This window comes from Bufo gargarizans, chromosome 11 (assembly GCF_014858855.1).
Source record: "Bufo gargarizans isolate SCDJY-AF-19 chromosome 11, ASM1485885v1, whole genome shotgun sequence".
Taxonomy (NCBI): domain Eukaryota; kingdom Metazoa; phylum Chordata; class Amphibia; order Anura; family Bufonidae; genus Bufo; species Bufo gargarizans.
In genome coordinates, this window is record NC_058090.1 from 58497009 (window position 1) to 58517098 (window position 20090).

At 48.3% G+C, this 20090-nt stretch overlaps 1 protein-coding gene across 1 annotated transcript in view; it reads left to right on the plus strand.

Moving 5' to 3' along the window:
- AQR (aquarius intron-binding spliceosomal factor) overlaps positions 1-20090 on the plus strand; it is a 152103-nt gene that overhangs the window by 44831 nt on the left and 87182 nt on the right. Inside the window, 4 exon segments of the mRNA XM_044271905.1 lie at positions 4880-4983; positions 6667-6769; positions 16399-16519; positions 17613-17754. Coding sequence (XP_044127840.1) covers positions 4880-4983; positions 6667-6769; positions 16399-16519; positions 17613-17754 — 470 coding nt within the window.

Sequence of the window (20090 nt, forward strand, 5' to 3'; positions counted from 1 at the left end):
GCTCCATCTCCAAGGGCTGTAGTTATTACACCTGTCTAGTTCTCTGGTGCTCCATCTCCAGATGCTGTAGTTATTACACCTGTCTGGTTCTCTGGTGCTCCATCTCCAAGGGCTGTAGTTATTACACCTGTCTAGTTCTCTGGTGCTCCATCTCCAGATGCTGTAGTTATTACACCTGTCTGGTTCTCTGGTGCTCCATCTCCAAGGGCTGTAGTTATTACACCTGTCTGGTTCTCTGGTGCTCCATCGCCAGATGCTGTAGTTATTACACCTGTCTGGTTCTCTGGTGCTCCATCTCTAGATGCTGTAGTTATTACACTTGTCTGGTTCTCTGGTGCTCCATCTCCAAGGGCTGTAGCCATTACACTTGTTCTAATGTGCACCGAGCAGCCACATTGCTCCCTTCATAGGTAGAGTACCTGTACCATCTCCAGATGCTGTAGTTATTACACCTGTCTGGTTCTTTGGTGCTCCATCTCCTGGGGTTGTAGCCATTTCTTATGCCTGGTTCTTGTGTGCACCAAGCAGCCACATTGCTCTCTTAAGAGGTAGCAGTACCTGTACCATCTACAGATTTGCTGTAGCCGTTACACCTCTCTGGTTATATTGTGCATCATGCAGCTCTATTTCTCCCTTACCAGGCGAGGTATAGAGGCCATCTTCTAATGCGGTAGCCATTGCACTTCTCTGGTTCTAGTGCGTACCACGCAGGCATCGCTCCCCTCTGACGTGGAGTTCCTGTGCCATCTCCTGATGCTGTATCCTTTACACCTGTCTGGTTTTAAGTCTGCACTACACAGCCATATTTTTCGCTTATTAGGTAGAGTACCTGTACAGCCTCCATACATTTCCAAATGCTTTAGCTATGTTCCACTCATTATATTGAGCACCATGCAGCCACATTACTCCTATTATAGGCGGAGTATTTGCAGTATCTCACTCTGTTCTGCTTCTAGCATACATGGCATACCTGGTATCCATATGTCCCCCCCTTCCTGGGCGGAGTAGAGTTGCTCTGTTAGTTTCAGTATATGGCTGGCCTGTTCAGATCTGACACCAGGTACAGTTCCTTCCTGAACCAGGCCCTCTAGTCTTCTTTGCCTCTGTACTGGGAATGATTTTTACTTCATTGCCTGACGCACTATTGAACAAGACTTCCCAGTCCTGTTGTACAGCAGAGGTTTGCTCTCCCTCCATTAGGAGGTTGTTAGCTGGCATGCTAGAATTGTTCTTTGTCAACCCCGTAAAGTACTACTGCATGCTGCACAGCCGTGTTACCCCATTTCATGATGGAGTACTCACGTTGATTTTACTGCTTCTCTGCTTTCTATTCAGAGTTACATGGCACAGTCCTTGCAGAGTACAGGGGTCATCACTGGATGTTCTATCCTGCAAGAGTATGCAGCGTGGTGAGCACCAGCCGCTACTGCAGTTTTGGGTCATCGCTGTATGTCCTCCATACAGAATCCCTTTGGGCGGTCAATGACATGCGTCTTCGCTGGACGTCCTCTTAGATGCCTGTGACAGGACTTGTGAATGCCACCCACCTACTGGTGGGTGGACTTTTCCGCTGCTTGCTCTGGTATCGGACATGGTCCCGTACCTCTTACATGGTCCGGGTGTTCTTGGTACTCCCTTATGTTCTCAGATTAGTTGTGCTACATGACAGAAGGGCCGTTCCCTTGGACCTGGCCATTTTCTGCCCCTGTCAGTTTCTATCCCCTTCCCTGGGGGTTTCATTGTGCTCTGCTGGTAGCTGGTTTCTACATGTCTGTGTAGTCTCTCCCGGCTTCCACTGCTGACTTCTGCATCCTTTCTGACATATGGATGTTTGGCAATTCTTTTACCAAATCCTGTACTTCTGGGACAGTGTTATACAGTTTGCTGGTCACTACACTTGGGATGGTTGGTCACCCATGGCCGATGTTGTTTCCTTGATTTTTCTGGCTATCGCTGTCCTTAGGTGGTCCAGTTCTTTGGACCCTTCTTGAGCCCCTGTCTGGATAATCCTGCTTGGAGTCCCTGACCCCACTCTTTTTCTTAGACAATCTAGATGGCCGCTTCCTTCTGGGGAAGCTACCTATGGCCTTTTGACAACACCGGCTCTGTATGACAGCTGCTTCTTTGGACCCGGTTTGGTCTTTTTCCCTCCTGGGTCCTCATACGTTGTTGCCTTCTTGAAATTCTAACCTCTCTTCCCATCCCTCCAGGTCAAGTACCTGGTACCCAGTTGGTTAGTGCTATGGTTTGCAGTGTACATCGTATTGGGCACTTTTGGTACAGAGCTTTCCCTCGTTTGGAGAACTGTCCTTAGGCTGTTTGGAGTCCTCTCCTTCTGCTCCAATATATCTCAGACCAGTGGGTCTCCGCTTGTATTACCAGGGCCTGCGACTGGTTCCTTTTTTCCCTGTTAGTTTATGTGGCCAGGGAATTCTCTGGTCTTAGGCTGGGTTTACACGGGCGTCACGTTTTGGCTCAGGGTGCGTCCCGGGTGCAATGCAGCAAACCCGCGCGAGTAGGTACCCAATTAAAATTTGTTTTGACTGCGATTGCGTTCGTAGTTCAGTTTTTATCGCGTGGGTGCAATGCGTTTTGCACGCGCGTGATAAAAAACTGAATGCGGTACCCAGACCCGAACTTCTTCACTGAAGTTCAGGTTTGGGTTCGGTGTTGTGTAGATGTAATTATTTTTCCTTATAACATGGTTATAAGGGATAATAATAGCATTCTTTAATACAGAACGCTTAGTACAAGGTCAATTGAGGGTTAAAAAATAAAAAATAACTCTCCTCCTCCAATTGATCGTGTAGCTGCCGGTCTGCTGTTCTTTCTTCAGGGCCTGTCAAAGGATCTATGGTGACGTCACTAAGCTCATCACATGGTCCATCACCACGGCGATGGACCATGTGATTGACCATGTGATGTGACGTCACCACAGGTCCTTTAGCCTGCACCTCATGATTAAAGAAGTAAGAAGAGATCGGCAACTACGCGACCAAGAGGAGGAGGTGAGTTAATTTATTTTTATTTTTTAACCCTCAATTGACCGTCTACTAAGCATTCTGTATTAAAGAATGCTATTTATTTTTTAACCATGTTATAAGGGAAAATAATACCGTGAATAGACTGTCATCTTAGCAACCATGCGTGAAAATTGCACAGCATCCTCACTTGCTTGCGGATGCTTGCGATTTTCACGCAGCCCCATTCACTTATATGGGGCCTGCGTTGCGTGATAAACTCACAATATAGAGCATGCTGCGATTCTCATGCAACGCACAGGTGATGCGTGAAAATCACTGCTCATGTGCACAGCCCCATAGAAGTGAATGGGTCCGGATTCAGTGCAGGTGCAATGCGTTCACCTCACACATTGCACCCCCGTGGAAATCTCGCCCGTATGAACTCAGCCTTACATTTCACAGCGATATTATGTCTTTCAGAGGCTTGTTCCTCGCCTCCTCTGTATGGGAACCAGGTCTTTACGTTCCCTTCCCCTGACCATTACCTAGACCCCCCTCCTCCGGTGGTTGGCTGTTTTCTCTGGCAGGTTTCCACCTTCTCTTGGGTGTTTCTCTTTCCTTGCTGTGAAAGGAGGCTCGCTCCTCCCTTCCCTTGTGAGTCTTTTGTTATGATTTTTCTCACGCATTTAGCCTCCAGTGCTTCTTTGTTTCCTCTCTACCCTGGCTTTTTCATGTAGTGCAGGCCGTTTTTTGGGTCTGAGACAACTTTAAGTTTTTTAGTTTTTTCTTTGGTTGAGGACTGCTTCCGTCCTTTTTTCAGGCATTTTATCTCCTGCCAGGCACCCTCATAGTCTATTTTGTCTTGTTGGGTCTGTCCTCTTAGGGCTTCTCCTCCTGGAGTTTCCTTATCTATGCAAAGCGCTAGGTTGTTTCCAACAGACGTTGCTGGGCTACTCTCCTGTTTCCTCAGGGGGAGGCCCGATTCTTCTAGATCCTTCCTTGGGCTCTCTAGTGCACTCTTGGTCAACTCTTGATTCTCGTGCAGGACACCTAGCCCTGCTCCTTATCCTATAGCGCTTTATTTTTTCCCACCTTGGGTGGAGTTGGGAGTTTCCCTTAGATCTTTCTTGCAGGCCTTGTTTCCCATGCACCTGCCCTTGGGATCCTGATGGTCTCCCATATTTTTTATTTTTCTTTGGAACCATATCATGCTAGGGTCTCTCCTGGTCCTGTTGGGTCACATGGTTCCTCTGCACCTGTGCATCCTTCTTTTTGCATGAGCTTTCAATCCCACCCTCGAGGACTGCTTTAGGATGTCCCATGGTGCTGTGTCCCCCAATGCCATTAACGAGAAAAATAGATTTTTGTATTTACCGTAAAATCCGTTTCTCGTTCAATGCATTGGGGGACACAGATCCCACCCTCTGTTTTTACTTACTCTCCCTGTCACCGGGCTGCTGTTCTCTTTTCTTTTCCCAGTCCAGGACATGTTGGTTCTTCGCTTTTGTTTCTCTCTCCTACTGCTATTGATACAAACTGAATAGCAGCCTAGTGCTGTAGAGAGTGTAGCCCACCTGGGCGGAGCCAACCTTTTTTGATATCTAGTGCCTCCTAGTGGTAGCTGGGCGTATACCCACGGTGCTGTGTCACCAATGCATTAAACAGATTTTACGGCAAGTACAAAAATCCATTTTTTACCACAGCTATGTATCTATGCAAACAGGTTGTTAGGGAGGTTGCTGGTGACAGATTCACTTAAACTTCAGTGTTTTTGTTCATTCTCAGCTTGACTATCTTTTTGGTAATAAAAAAAAAGTTTGCTATGACCCAAGTAACCCAAGAATTAAGCAGAGCTCAAGCAAAGAAATCATGTCCACATGTGATCTGTTGTCCTTCTCGCACTTTTGTCCACGCAGAGAGCAGCTTTCGCTCACTTCCCAGAGCTCTACAATTTTGCTCTTTCCAATGTGGCGGCTGTGGATACTCGGGAATCCCTTGTGAAGTGCTTTGGGTCTTTAAGGTAAGTGAAGAAAAGCTGCCCATTGCACTCTTATTCTTGCATCCATCAGTGTATTATACACTTGCATTAGTGTCAGGCCAATTTATCGGATAACTATGGAATGTTACCCGCTCGCTGACATCTGTATCTGACTTTGCTTTTGATCAAAGAGACATATGGGAGAGTAGATCTCCTGAGCGTGATGCAGGTTTTGTGTCTTAGATATATGGGTATAAAATGTGTATTCACTTATAGTACACATCAGTGGAAATGTTCCCAAGTTGCACAACATCAGGGGTGGACTGACCGTAGATACTACCAGAAATTCCCCTATGGGCCTTCCTTATGTCTGCTGGCTAGGTACGTAACGATCTGATGCTCTAAGTACTAATTAATGCTAGGAGCATCAGGTACTTATGCTCCTAGGCTGGCATCAAGGTCCTGAATTCAATTGTATCACCATCCCCAGCGTGCTTCTTCAGGATGTTCCTTCTCTTGTGTCAAGGGCTTAGTGATCCCTCTGTTTTACAAGGAAAGGTTGAGCAGCTGCCCTGTTGATTTACACAGTACACCTTAGAGCTTTTTGTATCAAAAGGATGAGGATAATTGAAATTAGTCAAACAATGATGAATAGGAATCTCACACTTAAAAAAGGGGTTCTGCAGCAGCTGAGGTTGGTAATATAAGGAATAAAAGGATATTTAGTGAAATGTGTAGGTTCACTAAGTCTACATCTTCAAACTTACAGTGTATGCCCAGCCATGGAAACAGGAAAGTCTGTGGCGCTCTTCTCCGTCACTGTGACAAGATGCCCATACCATATTCTTTGCTATAGAATCCTCCAACTGCTTATTTTCTCACATGAGATAATGCTGCAGGACACACAGTGTAACATAGAATAAATGTTTTTTGTAGCATATTATAACATCTGCTATGGCAGGGATGGCCAACCTGCGGCAAAACTACAACTCCCAGCATGCCCAGACAGCCTACCGCTATCAGTCTACAGCAGGGCATGGTGGGAATTGTAGTTTTACAACAGCTGGAGAGCCGCAGGTTGGCCTGTCCTGCGCTATGGTAATGAAATAAGTTGAATTCATGTAACTAGCATTTCTTCCTGAGCATTATGCTGGAGCCTATGGTTGCAGAATGGCCAGTGTCGGATCACAGAGCTAACAGGACCAACTTGATTTCTTTTAACCCTTTCTCCGCCAAGGAGGTCTCATACAAACTTGCTCTTTGCAGTGCTAGCGGTGATACAGCCCGAGATGCAGTTGCTAGAAATGGCTCCCATTGAGAGCTGTATAGACCTGCATTTCTAAAGGCCGTACCCCTGACTTTAGGGCAGTTAGTGCCACAATCCTGGTTTTGTTATGAAACTTTGATTGTCAGCTTTCAAGCAATGCCAGCCAGAGGTATACCAGCTTTAAGCAGCCCCCCACCCTTCTGCCTCCGTGATCTCAGACAGCTTGGAGGAAGGTGGAGGGGTGTGCAGTGATAAGAAGAGACATATCTATCATTGTAACTGTACATGACCCCAGGTGAAGGGTGACATTGACTTGTGTGCATGTTATCAACCCCCTCCCCCATCAGAGAGCATACTACTAGTGTTGAGCGAACTTCTGTTTTAAAGTTTGGCGTGCAAGGTTCAGGTAATCTAAGAATTCCTAAGAATATATTGTGTGTTTTGTTGTGTTTTCCCAGTCCCAACACCCTCCACCAAGTGGCCTCGTACCTCTGTTTATTGCCAGCGTTAGCTGAAGGGGAGGAGACTAAATATGACCGAGAATTTCTGCTGGACTTGCTGGTAGGTTCCCTAAATGTTTGCGATAATGAACATGGTGGTGGGTGGCTTGTATTTTATTGATACAGTTTATTTGTAAAATTTCTAGTTTACTTAACATTTGCCTTAAAGGACATTTGATTTGTACCTCTGACACTGGCTGACCCGTAGCATGTGCACTTGGCAGCTGAAGACGTCTTTGTTGGCCCCATGTTCATATATGTGCCCGCATTGTTGAGAAAAATATGTAAATGAGCCTCTAGGAGCAACAGATGCGTTGTCGTTACACCTAGAGCAGTGATGGCGAACCTAGGAGCCCTCTCTGTGGGCACCCGCACCTCTGGAAAAAGTCTATGTTGTATCAATAAGCCTTAGACTTTTCCTGCCATTCATCAGCGAAGGGCGTGCTATGAACGGCACAGTGAGAGCACTGAATGTAGGCAGTTATTATAGCTAAATGATAAAGTACATGGAAGATACACTAGATTGGTATTCAGGTAAAATTGCCGTGTTGGCACTTTGTGATAAATAAGTGGGTTTAGGTTGCAGTTTGGGCACTCGGTCTCTAAAAGGTTTGCCATCACTGACCTAGAGGCTCAGCTCTCTCTGCAACTGCCGCACTCTGTCCACTTTGACAGGGCCAGGCCGTGCAACCGTCATCACACCTGGCCCTATGAATCAGAGGGCATGGCAGTTTCAGAGAGAGCAGAGCCTCTAGGTGTAATGGCCACGCCCCTGTTGCTCCTAGAGGTTCATTTGCATATATTAAACAGGCATTTATGAACATGGGACAAACACAAATGAGTTCTGCTGACAGATGCCCTTTAAATGTTTAACACTTCAAGCTCCATAAGATAGTCTGTGCTCTCTATTTTGGGACCGATCATGTGTATACTCCTGGATTAGGTTCATTGCGTGCATGTCCACATTTCATTTTCCATTGTTTTCCAATATTTGCTCATGTCCTTTTGCTCCTGTGTCTTTGTCTTCGTCATGGTGGTTGGCGGTAGACTGTGGCGTTCAGTTTTGTGAAATAAACCATTTAGCTGCAGTTCTGGCACAGTCAGTTACTAGTCACATCCCCAGATGTCAGGCATAGGTTGTGCAGACTACTGGTGCCCCCTGGTGAAGAGCTATGGATAGTAAAGGTGTGAGATGTATGCTGTGATTGCATATTTCAGTGTAAGGACTCATTGCACAACTGTGATACTTATTTAAAGGGTTGTCCCATCAATACATCTAATTTATTGAAGTGATCAGTAAAATATGAACAATGCTTCCCATTAGCATTCTGTTAGAGCTGTGACACATCATAGTATGGTGCTCAATGTGTGCAGCGGTGTACAGCACGGACGCATGTCATCAGTGACGTCCCTCTATAGTGCTCCAGCCAGACAAGTAGCTTTATTCCCTGGCAGTATAGCTGAGACGTAAGATGGGACTATACAAGACAGTTCCAGTGCAGAGCCCACTCTTGGCAGTAACGAGGTGGGTGGGCACATTTATTGTGCAGAACTATTATAACAGATTTTCTCGCCCAGTTTCCTTGGGGGATACAGAAGACCTTGGGGTATAGCTCATCTCCATAGGAGGCGTGACACTAAGTGAAAACTGTTAAGCCCCTCCTCCACAGCTATACCCTCAGCCTGGAGAGAGAGACTGCCAGTTTTTAGCTTAGTGTCCAAGGAGGCAAGACACTCCCTGCTCTGCAGGGCTGTTTTCTCCTTGTTTAAATTTTAGATTCTTACTTTTTTCTTTCTTTTTGTTCCAGATCATCAGGGACAACAGAGACGCACTAGACCTCTCTGTTTCTCCCGGGGTTGAGCTGCGCCAGTGCCGGTCACCGCACTGCTGCCTCCTCCACAGAAGGCAAGGTGGATCAGGGCAGCCTAGCTCCCCTACATCCCACCAGTGCAAGGGTCGCCCGCACGCCAAGTCCCTCTTCCAGCGTCCTGCCACTACGGTGCCAGTAGCTGAAGGGGCGACCCTGCTGGAATGGACCGAGGGTGAAGACGGCTGTGGTAAGAGAGTGGCTTCTCCAGCCCTACGTCCCCCACCCAATGGTCTCCTGCGTGCCTGACCCCCCCATACTGGGCCTCTGGACCCTTCCCCTGCTGGACCTAGGCTGGCCCCTGGGGTGCCGCTGTGCGGCAATCTGCTCCCCTTTTTCTCCTGGCCTCATAGGACATGCTGCTAGTGAGGGGACTATATCCTGAGCTCTCCGTCTCTGGGTCCCCCTCCCCCCCCCCCCATCTCGCCTGATCACATTGGGCTTACCGGAGGGTGCAGGACGCTGCAGTGGAGTAAGGCCTCGCCTCCGGTGAGCACTAATATTCCGGTGCGGCCGGGCGCCGCAAAAAAATTTAGGCTCCCGCGGCGGGCCGCCATTCCAGGCCCCCTTACTCTTCCGGCCGGCGGGGTGGGCTCCCGCGGCCGGCAAAACCGCATTCCGGCCCCTGTCTCTTCCGGCCGGCCGGGTGGGCTCCCGCGGCCGGCAAACCGCATTCCGGCCCCTGTCTCCATTCCGGGTCCCTGTCTCTTCCGGCCGGCCGGGTGGGCTCCCGTGGCCGGCAAACCGCCACTCCGGGCCCCTGTCTCTTTCGGCCGGCGGGGTGGGCTCCCGCGGCCGGCATTGGGCCTGACTATGCTCCAGCAGGTGCCGGTCGGCGGGGCTCCGCTAATTTGGTCCCAGGCTTCGCGGCCTGCCGGGCCGCAATCCCGACCGGCCCGCGGGGTGGGCTCCCGCGGCCGGTTTGAAGCGCCATTCCGCCTCAGGTCCCGGCGGTATGACGGGCCGGACGCCGCAATTTAGCCCCCGGCTTCGCGGCCTACTAGGCCGCAATTTTCCGGTCTCTGGTGGAGGGGGCAGGAACTTCTCCAGGCGCGATTTTTTTTCCCGCCTGGAGGTTCCTCCGCCCCCAGGGGATCGCACGCCGCCCTCCAGGCCGGATCCCTGTTAACCCTTTGGGTGCAGGCCGGCTCCCACAAATGGGTCTGTATAGTTGGCTCCCTTTTTTCTCCTGTCTCTCAGGGCCCCTATATGGTGGCTCCCCTTTAGCCTCAGAGGCTGGGTTTAAATTACATAAAAAAAAAAAAAAAAAAAAAATTATAATGATAATAGATCATGATGATCATCAGTAATGCTGCATGTCTGCATGACCTCTTTCCACAGGCGGCATGGTGTTGCGCTCCCAGCCTGCGTCGCTGCTAGGGCATTTCCCCTTTTAGGCGGTTTTTTCTTGCCTCTTCCAGGATACGGCGCTGGCCAAGTGCATTCGGCCCTTCTGTAGGCAGCATTCATCATCTCTCCAGTTATGGTGCCTGCCATGTGCATCCCCCCCCCCCCCTCCTAGGCGGGCTACTGCACTCTCCCTGGCTGGCCATGTGCATGACCCCCTTCTTAGGCGGAATACTGCACCTTCACCGGATACGGTGCTGGCCATGTGCACGACCCCCTTCCATAAGCGGAACGCTGCACTCTCTGGATTTGCTGCCGGCCATGTGCGGGACCCCCTTCCGTGGGCGGAACGCAGCACTCACTGGATTCGCTGCCGGCCATGTGCGTGACCCCCTTCCTGGGCGGAACGCAGCACTCTCACTGGATCTGTTGCCGATCATGTGCATGACCCCCTTTTTTAGGCGGAATACTGCACTCTCACCGGATACGGTACTGGCTATGTGCACGACCCCCTTCCATTGGCGGAATGCTGCACTCTCGCTGATGTGCTATGATGTACTTATGTACTATGTTATTGTGCTGCACTCTCACTGGTTTCGCTGCCGGCCATTTCTTAGGCGGTATGCTGCACTCTCGTTGGATTCCCTGCCGGCCTTAGGTATGCCTCCTTCCCTCAGGCAGCATACATACATCCCTCTGTCTTTGGTTGTTTCCTCGCAGGTACGTTGCTGGCCACGTGCATGTACCCCATACATAGCAGGGTGCTTGCACTCTCGCTGGATCCGCTGTCGGCCATATGCATGACCCCTCTTCCGTATGCGGTGTACGCACTCTTGCTGGATTCGCTGCCAGCCAGGGGCATGCCTTCCTTCCTCAGGCGACATGCACGCATTCTTAGTGACTGTGTTTGTCTCTCGCCAGTACGTTGCTGGCCATGTGTATGACTCCCATGCATGGCGGTGTGCTCGCACTCTCCCTGGATGAGATGCTGGCCATGTGCTTTACCCCCCTTTTTTCTGGGCGGTGTGCTACACTCTCACCGGATACATTGCTGGCCATGAGAATGGCCCTCTAACATGGGTGGAACACTTGCACTTCCATTGGATACGGTGCTGGCCTTGTGCGTGACCACCTCTCACTTCAAGGGCAGAATTTGGCACGCTCATGAGATTCACGGCTGTCCTTATATGGCTGTGCTGGACTTGTGCATGTCCCCCTTCATTGGCAGAGTAGTTGCACTCTCGCTGAGTTCAGTGTTGGGTGTATTATTGCACACTCATTTAATGCTAGGATATCCCTGTGCATGTTCCCCTTTCACTAGGTGGACCTCCTGCGTTCCTGCTGGTTTATAGGGTATGTCCTGCTTCTCTGAAGTAGGTACGGCCTTAGGCATCACTCCCTTTTGGGACGGGTCTTTGCACTCTTGCCGACTGCTGTTGGCCAGGTACAATTTCCCCCCTTTCGGGGTGGACTGATTGCGTTCCATCGCATGCTATGCTAGGTTTGTGCATAACTCCCTTTCAGGTTGCACTTTGCAATTCCGTACATGCTGTGGCACTCTGGGACGAGCCCCCCCTTTTTTCTAGGTGGGTGGGCCTTCTCGCTGCTTACGGGGCTGCTCGTACGTATGCCTCACCTGCTTCCTGCGGCATACCTTTGTTTTCTTGGGAGACGATGCTTGCCGCCAGCCTTGCACTCGTCCCTAGGGAGTTCATTCTGTCCTCCTGACCGGACAGGCTCTTTTGCTCTCTGCTGCACCGAGCTGACAGGGAGTGTTCGTGGGTCCTAGATGCATGCCCATGCGTCCTTCTGCGGCATTGCTTCCCTGCGCTAGTGGTCACATGGTCGAGAGTGCTGTTGTCTGCAGCGCCTCTCGAATTCTTCGTTGGCTCTGGAAGGACTGCGGTTTTCTTGCCTGCTGCAATTTCCTCCTCTTCGGATGCAGTGTGGTATGAGTCCTTCCTCTTGGCGCCTCTACGCTTCTGTCTGATCTGCTACCGGGTTCGGGCTGCTCTTCTCGGGAAGGTCACCCGACTTCTCTTGGGTGCTGGATTACCCAGGTCCGGGGACCTCCGCCATGGGTTCTTCAAGGTATTCGCCTTCTGCGAGGCGGTGGACCGGGCGTCTCACAGTGTAGCGGGTTCTGCTTTTGAGCTGTCCTATGGCTTCCCTGTTGCCCACTCCTCCTCCTTTCGGTTGGAGGGTGTTATGTCGGCCTCTGTCTCGACTGCCTTATCTCGCCGGCTTTGTTCGGCTCCCGCTCTATACAGATCACTCCGATGTGGCTTCCCGCCAGACTTCGGAGGCTGTATTTTCACTGTCCTCCCCTCTGGGGAGAGCATGGTTGTTCATGTGGATGGTTCCGTGTTCCTTTTGACCTCGTACCGTCTCCCTTGTTCACGCTGGCTGTATTAGCTGTGTGCCTATTTACCGAGTCTACCGCGTTCTGTCCTCCCGCTGAGTGCAGATTGCGTGGCCCATTCTAAGACGATGGTCCTGATGTAGACTTACCTTCTCGATAACTTGGGGGGGACTACCTTTTCGGTCCAGATTGTCCTTTGATCTCCCTCACCGGGACTGTACAGCGTGGTTACATCAGCATGGACTTTAGCCTGCCTTCCCCTGGCGTCTGGCGGATCCTTTTGGGTTCTTTCCATCTGTCCTCTGCTCCCCCACTCGGGTGGATACGGGACAACGTTGTTCGAGGGCCGACGGGGCTAGTTTTGTCGACCCTTCTGCCCGTGTTACTGGTCTGCGCCTGATCACATTGGGTTTTCACCTGCTTGCCAGGCGACTCCAGCGGGTTCGCTACTGTCCACTCCTGGCTGTGTTTCGTCCAGGATCTGTCGTAAGACTTAGGGTTTTTTGTCTGGGGTTCTGTGGGAAGCTGTGCATTCCCCACTCTGAAGTTCTTTCCCCATGGTTCTGTCTTTTACTTGAGGTGTCAAGTGTCGGCGCTGTTCTTCCTCTTCCAGCGTTCCCGGCCCTCTGGGCCTGCCAAGACCTTCTTCCTCGGAGTGGCTCTTTGGTTCCTCTGTACTGTCCTTCGGTACCGCCCTGGGGACTATATCCTGAGCTCTCGGCGCTCCAATCTTGTCCTTGGAGCCGTTACAGGAGTTCTCTCTATCCCTTCTGTCCTGTACGGTTGTGTTCCGTATCAGTCGTGTCTCTGACGGGTGCCGGAATGGCCCCTTTTTTTGTTACGAGCTTTCTGTCTTTTCCAGGACAGGGCTGTTCTGCATCCCGTTTCTTCCTTCCTTCCTTCTGAAGGTGGTGTTTGCCTTTCGCTTCAACACCTCACCTGTTTGGACGTTGTTTGGGCCTTGCCGTTTTTACTTGGAGATCTCCGACTCTTGCAGACGTTCGGCCTCTTGGGTTTCCAGGAGGTCTGTGCATAGGGTTGACAGACTCCAGGTTTTCCTCCGCTTGATCAGATTGGCTATTGCTGAGGTTACCGCACCTAGGGCAGGATTCTGTCTTTGGTGTCGCCATTCCTTTCACCAGAGCGGTCGGTGCCTCCTGGGCCGGAGGCATTGGGCTTCGGCCGTGCATTTGGGCACGGCGGCCACAGGTCTGCCTTGCACGCCTTACTGAGTTCTACAGGGTGCATACTCTGACTTTGGCAGATGCTGCCTTCCCCGCCTGGGTTTACAGGCGGCGGTTCATTGATGCCTTTTGGGTGCTTCACCTTGGTGCTGTGGTCCCTCCCCCTTTTGGACTGCTTTTGAACGTCCCAAGGTCTTCTGTGTCCCCCAAGGAAACTGGGCGAGAAAACGAGATTTTTGTATAACTTACCAGTAAAATCTCTTTCTCGCTCTTTCCTTGGGGGACACAGCACCCACCCATTCATTGTTTTTTCTCTGTGCGTTTTCCGAGTTTTTGTTACCCGTTGGGTAGTTGGCTTGTTGGTTCCTTGTTGGACTTTGCCTTTCCTCACTGCTTGGACACGCAACTGGCAGTCTCTCTCTCCAGGCTGAGGGTATAGCTGTGGAGGAGGGGCTTAACAGTTTTCACTTAGTGTCACGCCTCCTATGGAGATGAGCTATACCCCAAGGTCTTCTGTGTCCCCCAAGGAAAGAGCGAGAAAGAGATTTTACTGGTAAGTTATACAAAAATCTCGTTTTGCCGGGCGCAATGCTGGGGCTGCAACTCTGCTCCAATCTCTTGAATAGGGCTCTAACAATAGCAGATGGCACTGTGTCAAAGTATTGCTAAACAGACCATGATCCTTCCTTCTCAGTACAGTGATTGCATATTGTAGCACTGTACCATAATTGGTGTATAGCAAGTTTTTTTTATATAAGAATTGATTGCAAACTCAACATTGCCCACTAGATGTCAGTCCAACCTGTATTTACGGTACTTGTAAGCAGGAGCACAGAGCTTTTCAATTCTTGCAGGAAAATCATTGATCTCTACTGCCACATAGTGTACCATTCATGCACCTCGTGTATAGTCCATAGGAATACTTCTATAATACTGTGCGCTCGTAACAGCATATTTTCTGTCCCGGAGAGCCAGGAGCTCTTGAATACCAGGACTCAAGTTCATACCCTGTATTTAGTGGGCTCTAGCATTAGGCTCACATTGGAGCTTCAATTCATGACAAATCAATTCAGGCACAAACTGAACTTTTTTTATTTTTTTTATTGAAGTCTGACACAAAACTAATTTCAAGAGGTTTGCTCAACTGTAATTGAGAGCCCTATGCTTACACTTAGTCTGTCCTATCCTCTCATTTTAAGTTGGTCTAAAAGAAAAATGTTTAGTTTTACCTGCGAGTTTAGTTCTACCCGTATGGGGCCATACTAGGTAATAAGTTGAAACAATTGTCCCGTGCAATTAAAATACCTTACCTTCTGTCTGAGGTGGGACACAAAATTCTTGATACTTTAAATTCCTCCGCTGCCAGTTTAGTATAATATAATTCCTTTACAACTTTTTTAGTGACCCTGAAATCTATCAACCTACCAAAAGTGAGATTAACGTGTGTTTGTCCTTGGTGTCCCCTCCCATCTATTTCTCCTTACCAACTTCAAAGTCTTTAGCCCCTATCTCTGTGTAAGAGACTTTGGCAGCAATTAAGTCCTTGAAACCATTTAAGGCACCTGGGCATGGCGGCTTCAAAAAAGTTTGCTGCTAGCTACTATCGTTACCCTGCCCAATCTGGGGAAAGATCCCACTATCTCATATCTAGTTTCGGTACTATATCAATTGGTCTTTATTAAAAATAATGAGCCGTTCTGCTTGTTCATCAGGCAATCGGCGGCAGTATTACACTTCAAGATGATGGCTAAGAATCATTCATGCGAACGTACGTTAACCATTATCATCTGAAATATTGGCTAATGTAATGCAGCCTTAGACCACATTCTTTTTCTCACGTTCTTATCAGTAAGATAATGATTGAACTTTAATGAGTGTTTATAAGGCCAGAGATAAGGGTCCAGTCAGCTCCTTGCTTGATGGAAAAGAGAAAATTCAGATCCTGCTAATAGAGCATCTCGGCTTTGTACAGAGAAAAGGACTCCATATTTTTAATAAAGACCAATTGAAACAACTATTTGAGCTTATAATGCAATAATAATAAAAATTCCCACAAAGCTGTACATAGCCTTTAAATTGATACTGGATATCATTGGGGTTTGGGGCAAGACGTCAAGCACCCGATGGTACAAGACTATTCATTAACCTAATTCAAACGGCGGAAAGGACTCAAACGCCTTCTCTGCTCTTGGCTTTGGATGTGGAGAAGGTTTTCAAACTCCAGCTATTCCCCTATAGGAGCAGGAGAACGGAAAGGACGGATTCGGCACATAACTGAGCCCAACGGAACCTACGGCCCCCCGTAGACTATAATAAGGTCCGTTAGGTTTCCCCTCAGAGGAAGCAGAGACAAAAGTCCTGTATGAAAAACTTTGGTCTCAGCTTCAAAAATCTTCCTCTGAGCGGAAACCTAGCGAACCCCATTATAGTCTATGGGTCTTGAAGGCTCCGTTCTGCTCAATCTGCATCCTGTAACGGAGCAGGAGAACGGAAAGGCTGACCGCTGATGTGAACTCAGCCTTATCCATACACCAAGTAGTGGAGAGCCACTCATTTCTTATTGACCTCCGAGAGCAGCATAAAACTGGTGACAGATTACCTGACCCAGTGACATGCTGCTTGGAGGATACATCACCACTGCAGCCAGTTAATGGCCGAAGAGGCTCACATCACGCCCATCCTTGCCGGAAGTTTACGTGCAAGGACAGCTGTAAGTGGAAGGACCCGGAACCAGTTTACGTGCAAGGACAGCTGTAAGCGGAAGGACCCGGAACCAAGCATCAAGGAGCAGGTAAGTATGCTTGACTCCACAGGTTCAGCAGGGGGAATTTAAAAACTTGTGAAAGCTGGCATTGCCCTTTAAATTTCTGCAGGCAGAGTACTGTGTAGGTTGGTGCTACATGAACCTGTTTTTTCTCTCACTATTCAGGTATCTCGTCACGAGCGGCGTATCTCTCAAATCCAGCAGCTGAACCAGATGCCCTTGTATCCCACAGAGAAGATCATATGGGATGAGAACATTGTGCCCACAGAGTACTATTCTGGGGAAGGTGAGGCTGTAAACTGATATTCAAGCCTAAATTTGATTGCCGTAATTAGCACTAAAGCCTCATGCAGACGTCTGTGGCACACGGACCGTGAGATACCGGACTGGCGTTGTAGGAGCGCACAGCGTCATAGCAACCAATGACTCCGTGCGCTCCTGCAATGCCAGTCCGGTATCTGATGGACCATGTTCCACGGACGTCTGCATGAGGCGTAATATTGTGAAAACCACCAATATAACTCAAGCTTTGAAATGTAATCTGGTTTTACCCATGCTGCGTGGAGCAGCTTACACCAATGTGATTTCTAGCATTTACAGGACTTAACATTTTAACACTTCAGTTGCCAGATTTCTGAATTACATAGAGCACTTGACTGCATGCTTTTTCCCTATTATGACAGGATGAATTTGTTTGGTGCATTTATTAAATTTTTCTGTTTTACAGTTTATTTAACCGCTTGCTGACACTAACGTCCGCTATATGTGTACAGCGGATGTCAATTCTTTAAAGATGGCGTCTGCTCCGGAGCAGAGCGAGTGCTCTAGCTACCAGGTGCCTGCTATTTCACACCGGAAGAGCCCGGGTCTAATGTCAGTGATTGGCGGTAATGCCAATTGTCATTTAACCTCTCAGATGCCTTATTCAAATGTGACAATGTTATCTGAAAGGCAAAGAACCCCGAAATGCATGATTTCCAGACAGGAACACCTCCCCTGGCTGAGATCAGGGAAGACGTTCCATTGAAGTAATCATGGTGAGGGGGGGAACTTTTTTTTTTTTTTGCAGGTTAGTTTGTATTGCTAACGCTTTGGGAACCGTATTATTTCATAATTTTGTTACATACAAAGTTATATACAACAGTTGAAAAAAGACAGACTTCGGCCATGTTTTTTCAGTACGGTTGGATGGGGGGGCGGAGGTCAAATGCTGTGATATTTAAAAGTTTAGACTTTTTAACAGTTTGGGAATACCAGAGATGTTTTCTGAACATGCGATCGCTAACACCACATGTGGGTGCTACGATACACCTCTCGTCTATTTTTTTTTTTTTTTTTTCTTCCTGTGGACATTTGTTCAGCTTGGCTTTGTTTTTTAGGGTGTCTGGCATTGCCGAAGTTGAATCTGCAGTTTCTTACTCTACACGACTACCTTCTTCGTAATTTCAACCTCTTCCGTTTGGAGTCTACGTATGAGATCAGGCAGGATATTGAAGACATTGTGTGCCGGCTGAAGCCCTGGTAAGCAACTGATTGGACAACTTTTATAGTAACCATTGCCTAACTAAGCCAGCCACAGACACAATGGTGAAGATATGTTCATGATGCAAACCATTTTACCAGATTAGGCAGTAACTGTACAGTAATTGTTCGCTACTAGAAATGGTTGGTTCTACAAATGGATATCTTCTTCTTTTTTTTTTTTTTTGGCAATGCCCCAAAAATGTTCTGCTGGTAATACCACTTCCCTGATGAAGGTGTCAGTTTGATCCCCAAATGCAGAAGTATTTTTGGGATTTGTTCCTTGACTTGACCCTGTTTTTGTGGTTCCTTGTGCTATTTGCAGTCAGAAGGTTGACTTAGAGTGAAATCTTTGTCTATGTCCAGCTGTGTTAGGGCCAGTTCACACACAGTTTTTGGCGCTGATTTTGGAGTGTTTCTTCCTCAAAAACGCCTCAAAGCAGCCTCCCATCCCAATGGGAAGCAGCACTTTCTTCTTTTTTACATGTGTAAAAAAGAGGTATTCGCCCAATTTTGGGACAGAATCTGTGTTGAATCTCCCATTGAAATGAATAGGAAGCAGAAAAAAAAAATGCTCCATGAAAGTCCATGTGTTTTTGTGTGTTTCCTGCCTGTTTTTTGAGCAGGTCTGCTTCAAGTTTTATTGTGGTGAACTCTTTTGCCCTGAAAAAAAGACTAGTGTATTTCAAAATCAGTCATGTGAACACTAGGGCGTTCAAGCAGATACCACACATACATTTACATGTGTGATCAGCGGATGCGACACATTTTTACTGTATCTGCGGCAGGAATTTGGCAGGTTGCTGATCCACAAAGGCCCCATCGGGTGTTGGAAAATCTTCTGGGTATTCAGTGCATGATCTTTAAGTAGTCTAGAAAAGTAGTGATGCGTGGAAAACGCTAAAAGCACCAAGAGGGAGGCGCCAAAATCCCTAGAATCTAAGACTTGGATCGTGAAGATCCCTGAAATAAAATCTGTGAAGCTTATAAAAACTAGTAGAGTAGCGATACTTACACACTTTTAGGATGTGTACACCCTCAGAATCAATTCATATAAAATCAAATAATGATGTAAATAAGAGTATAAAATCAAAATGTTAGTGACTCACTGTGGGATAAAGCTCAAGACACCCACACTACACCCCCTGCGCCTGGGTCGCCCGTAAAGATGTCAGAATCGGACAATGACCACTTAACAGTGAATCTTGAATCTTTTTATTTTATTCCAAAGCCAGAGTTGGGTAGTGAAAGCTCAACACGTTTTGAGGCCTCTTAATGGGTCCCCTTCATCAGGAGAGATATAACTTTCCCCTACCCTTTGGTACACTGTTTGCTTTTTTGCTTTCCTTTTGGTGCCCTGCGAAGTTATTCCCGGACCCTCTCCTTGAAGGCCCAGTGACAAACACTCTTTTTCTTTCCCCGTCTCTGACTTTAAGTAGTCTGCCGTGTATTCATGCTGAGTTTATTTTACTCCTACTTTGCATGTTAACAAGGTTGTGGAAACACCAATGCTTGAGGATTTGGGTGCAGAAAAACCCTGACTTTTACAGACCCTTAAGAAATCTTTTTTATCAGGTTCCCGCAGCACGGCCCTGAAAGAGAAGATTAATACCTACCTGGCCATGCCGCTCTGGTCCTCCCCTCTGTCTTCATCTTCCGGTCTCTGCTCTGTTTACATCCAGCGGACTCTGGCCATGGTTACAGCGGTGATGTGGCCACAAGCAGCATGTCACTGCATAAGCCAGTGATTGGCTGGAGCCGTGCTTAGTCAGCCAGATGTAAGCAGCGTGAGGACCGAAAGATGGGGGCAGTGCGGAGGACTGGAGCAAGGACGGCTCCTGTGGTGGTAAAGGGTTGTGGCTACATCAGACTGAATGCAAATTATGGCACCAATGTCTGATAGATGCAGGTCCCACCTGAGACCTATCTCTAGAACAGAGCCTTTTCCTTTCTGCATCAGATGGTGTAAGGTTAGTTTAACATTAGTGCTAGGGTCAGCCTGCCATAGATGTCTGGATACGGCATTGCTAGACGCCCCTGAAAGCTGGGGGACTGGTGGAGATCCAGCTGTAACCCGGCAAATATGCAGAGAATCGGCTGGACTAAAACCGTTGCGCCTGCCGGGGTTGTCTAGCACTAGTGGGAAACTAGCCAAACTCCAGATGAAAACTAATAAATCCAGGCTGTGGTTCACCCTGCTCCACACCTCGTGGCCAACTACCTTCAGTAGCTGTTGAAAAACTGAGTTATTCTTTAAGGAGAAGAAGATGGATGCTTATGGCTTTGTGCCTAGTTAAACAATCTAGTGCAGAGTGTCCACCCCAGAGATTATGAGG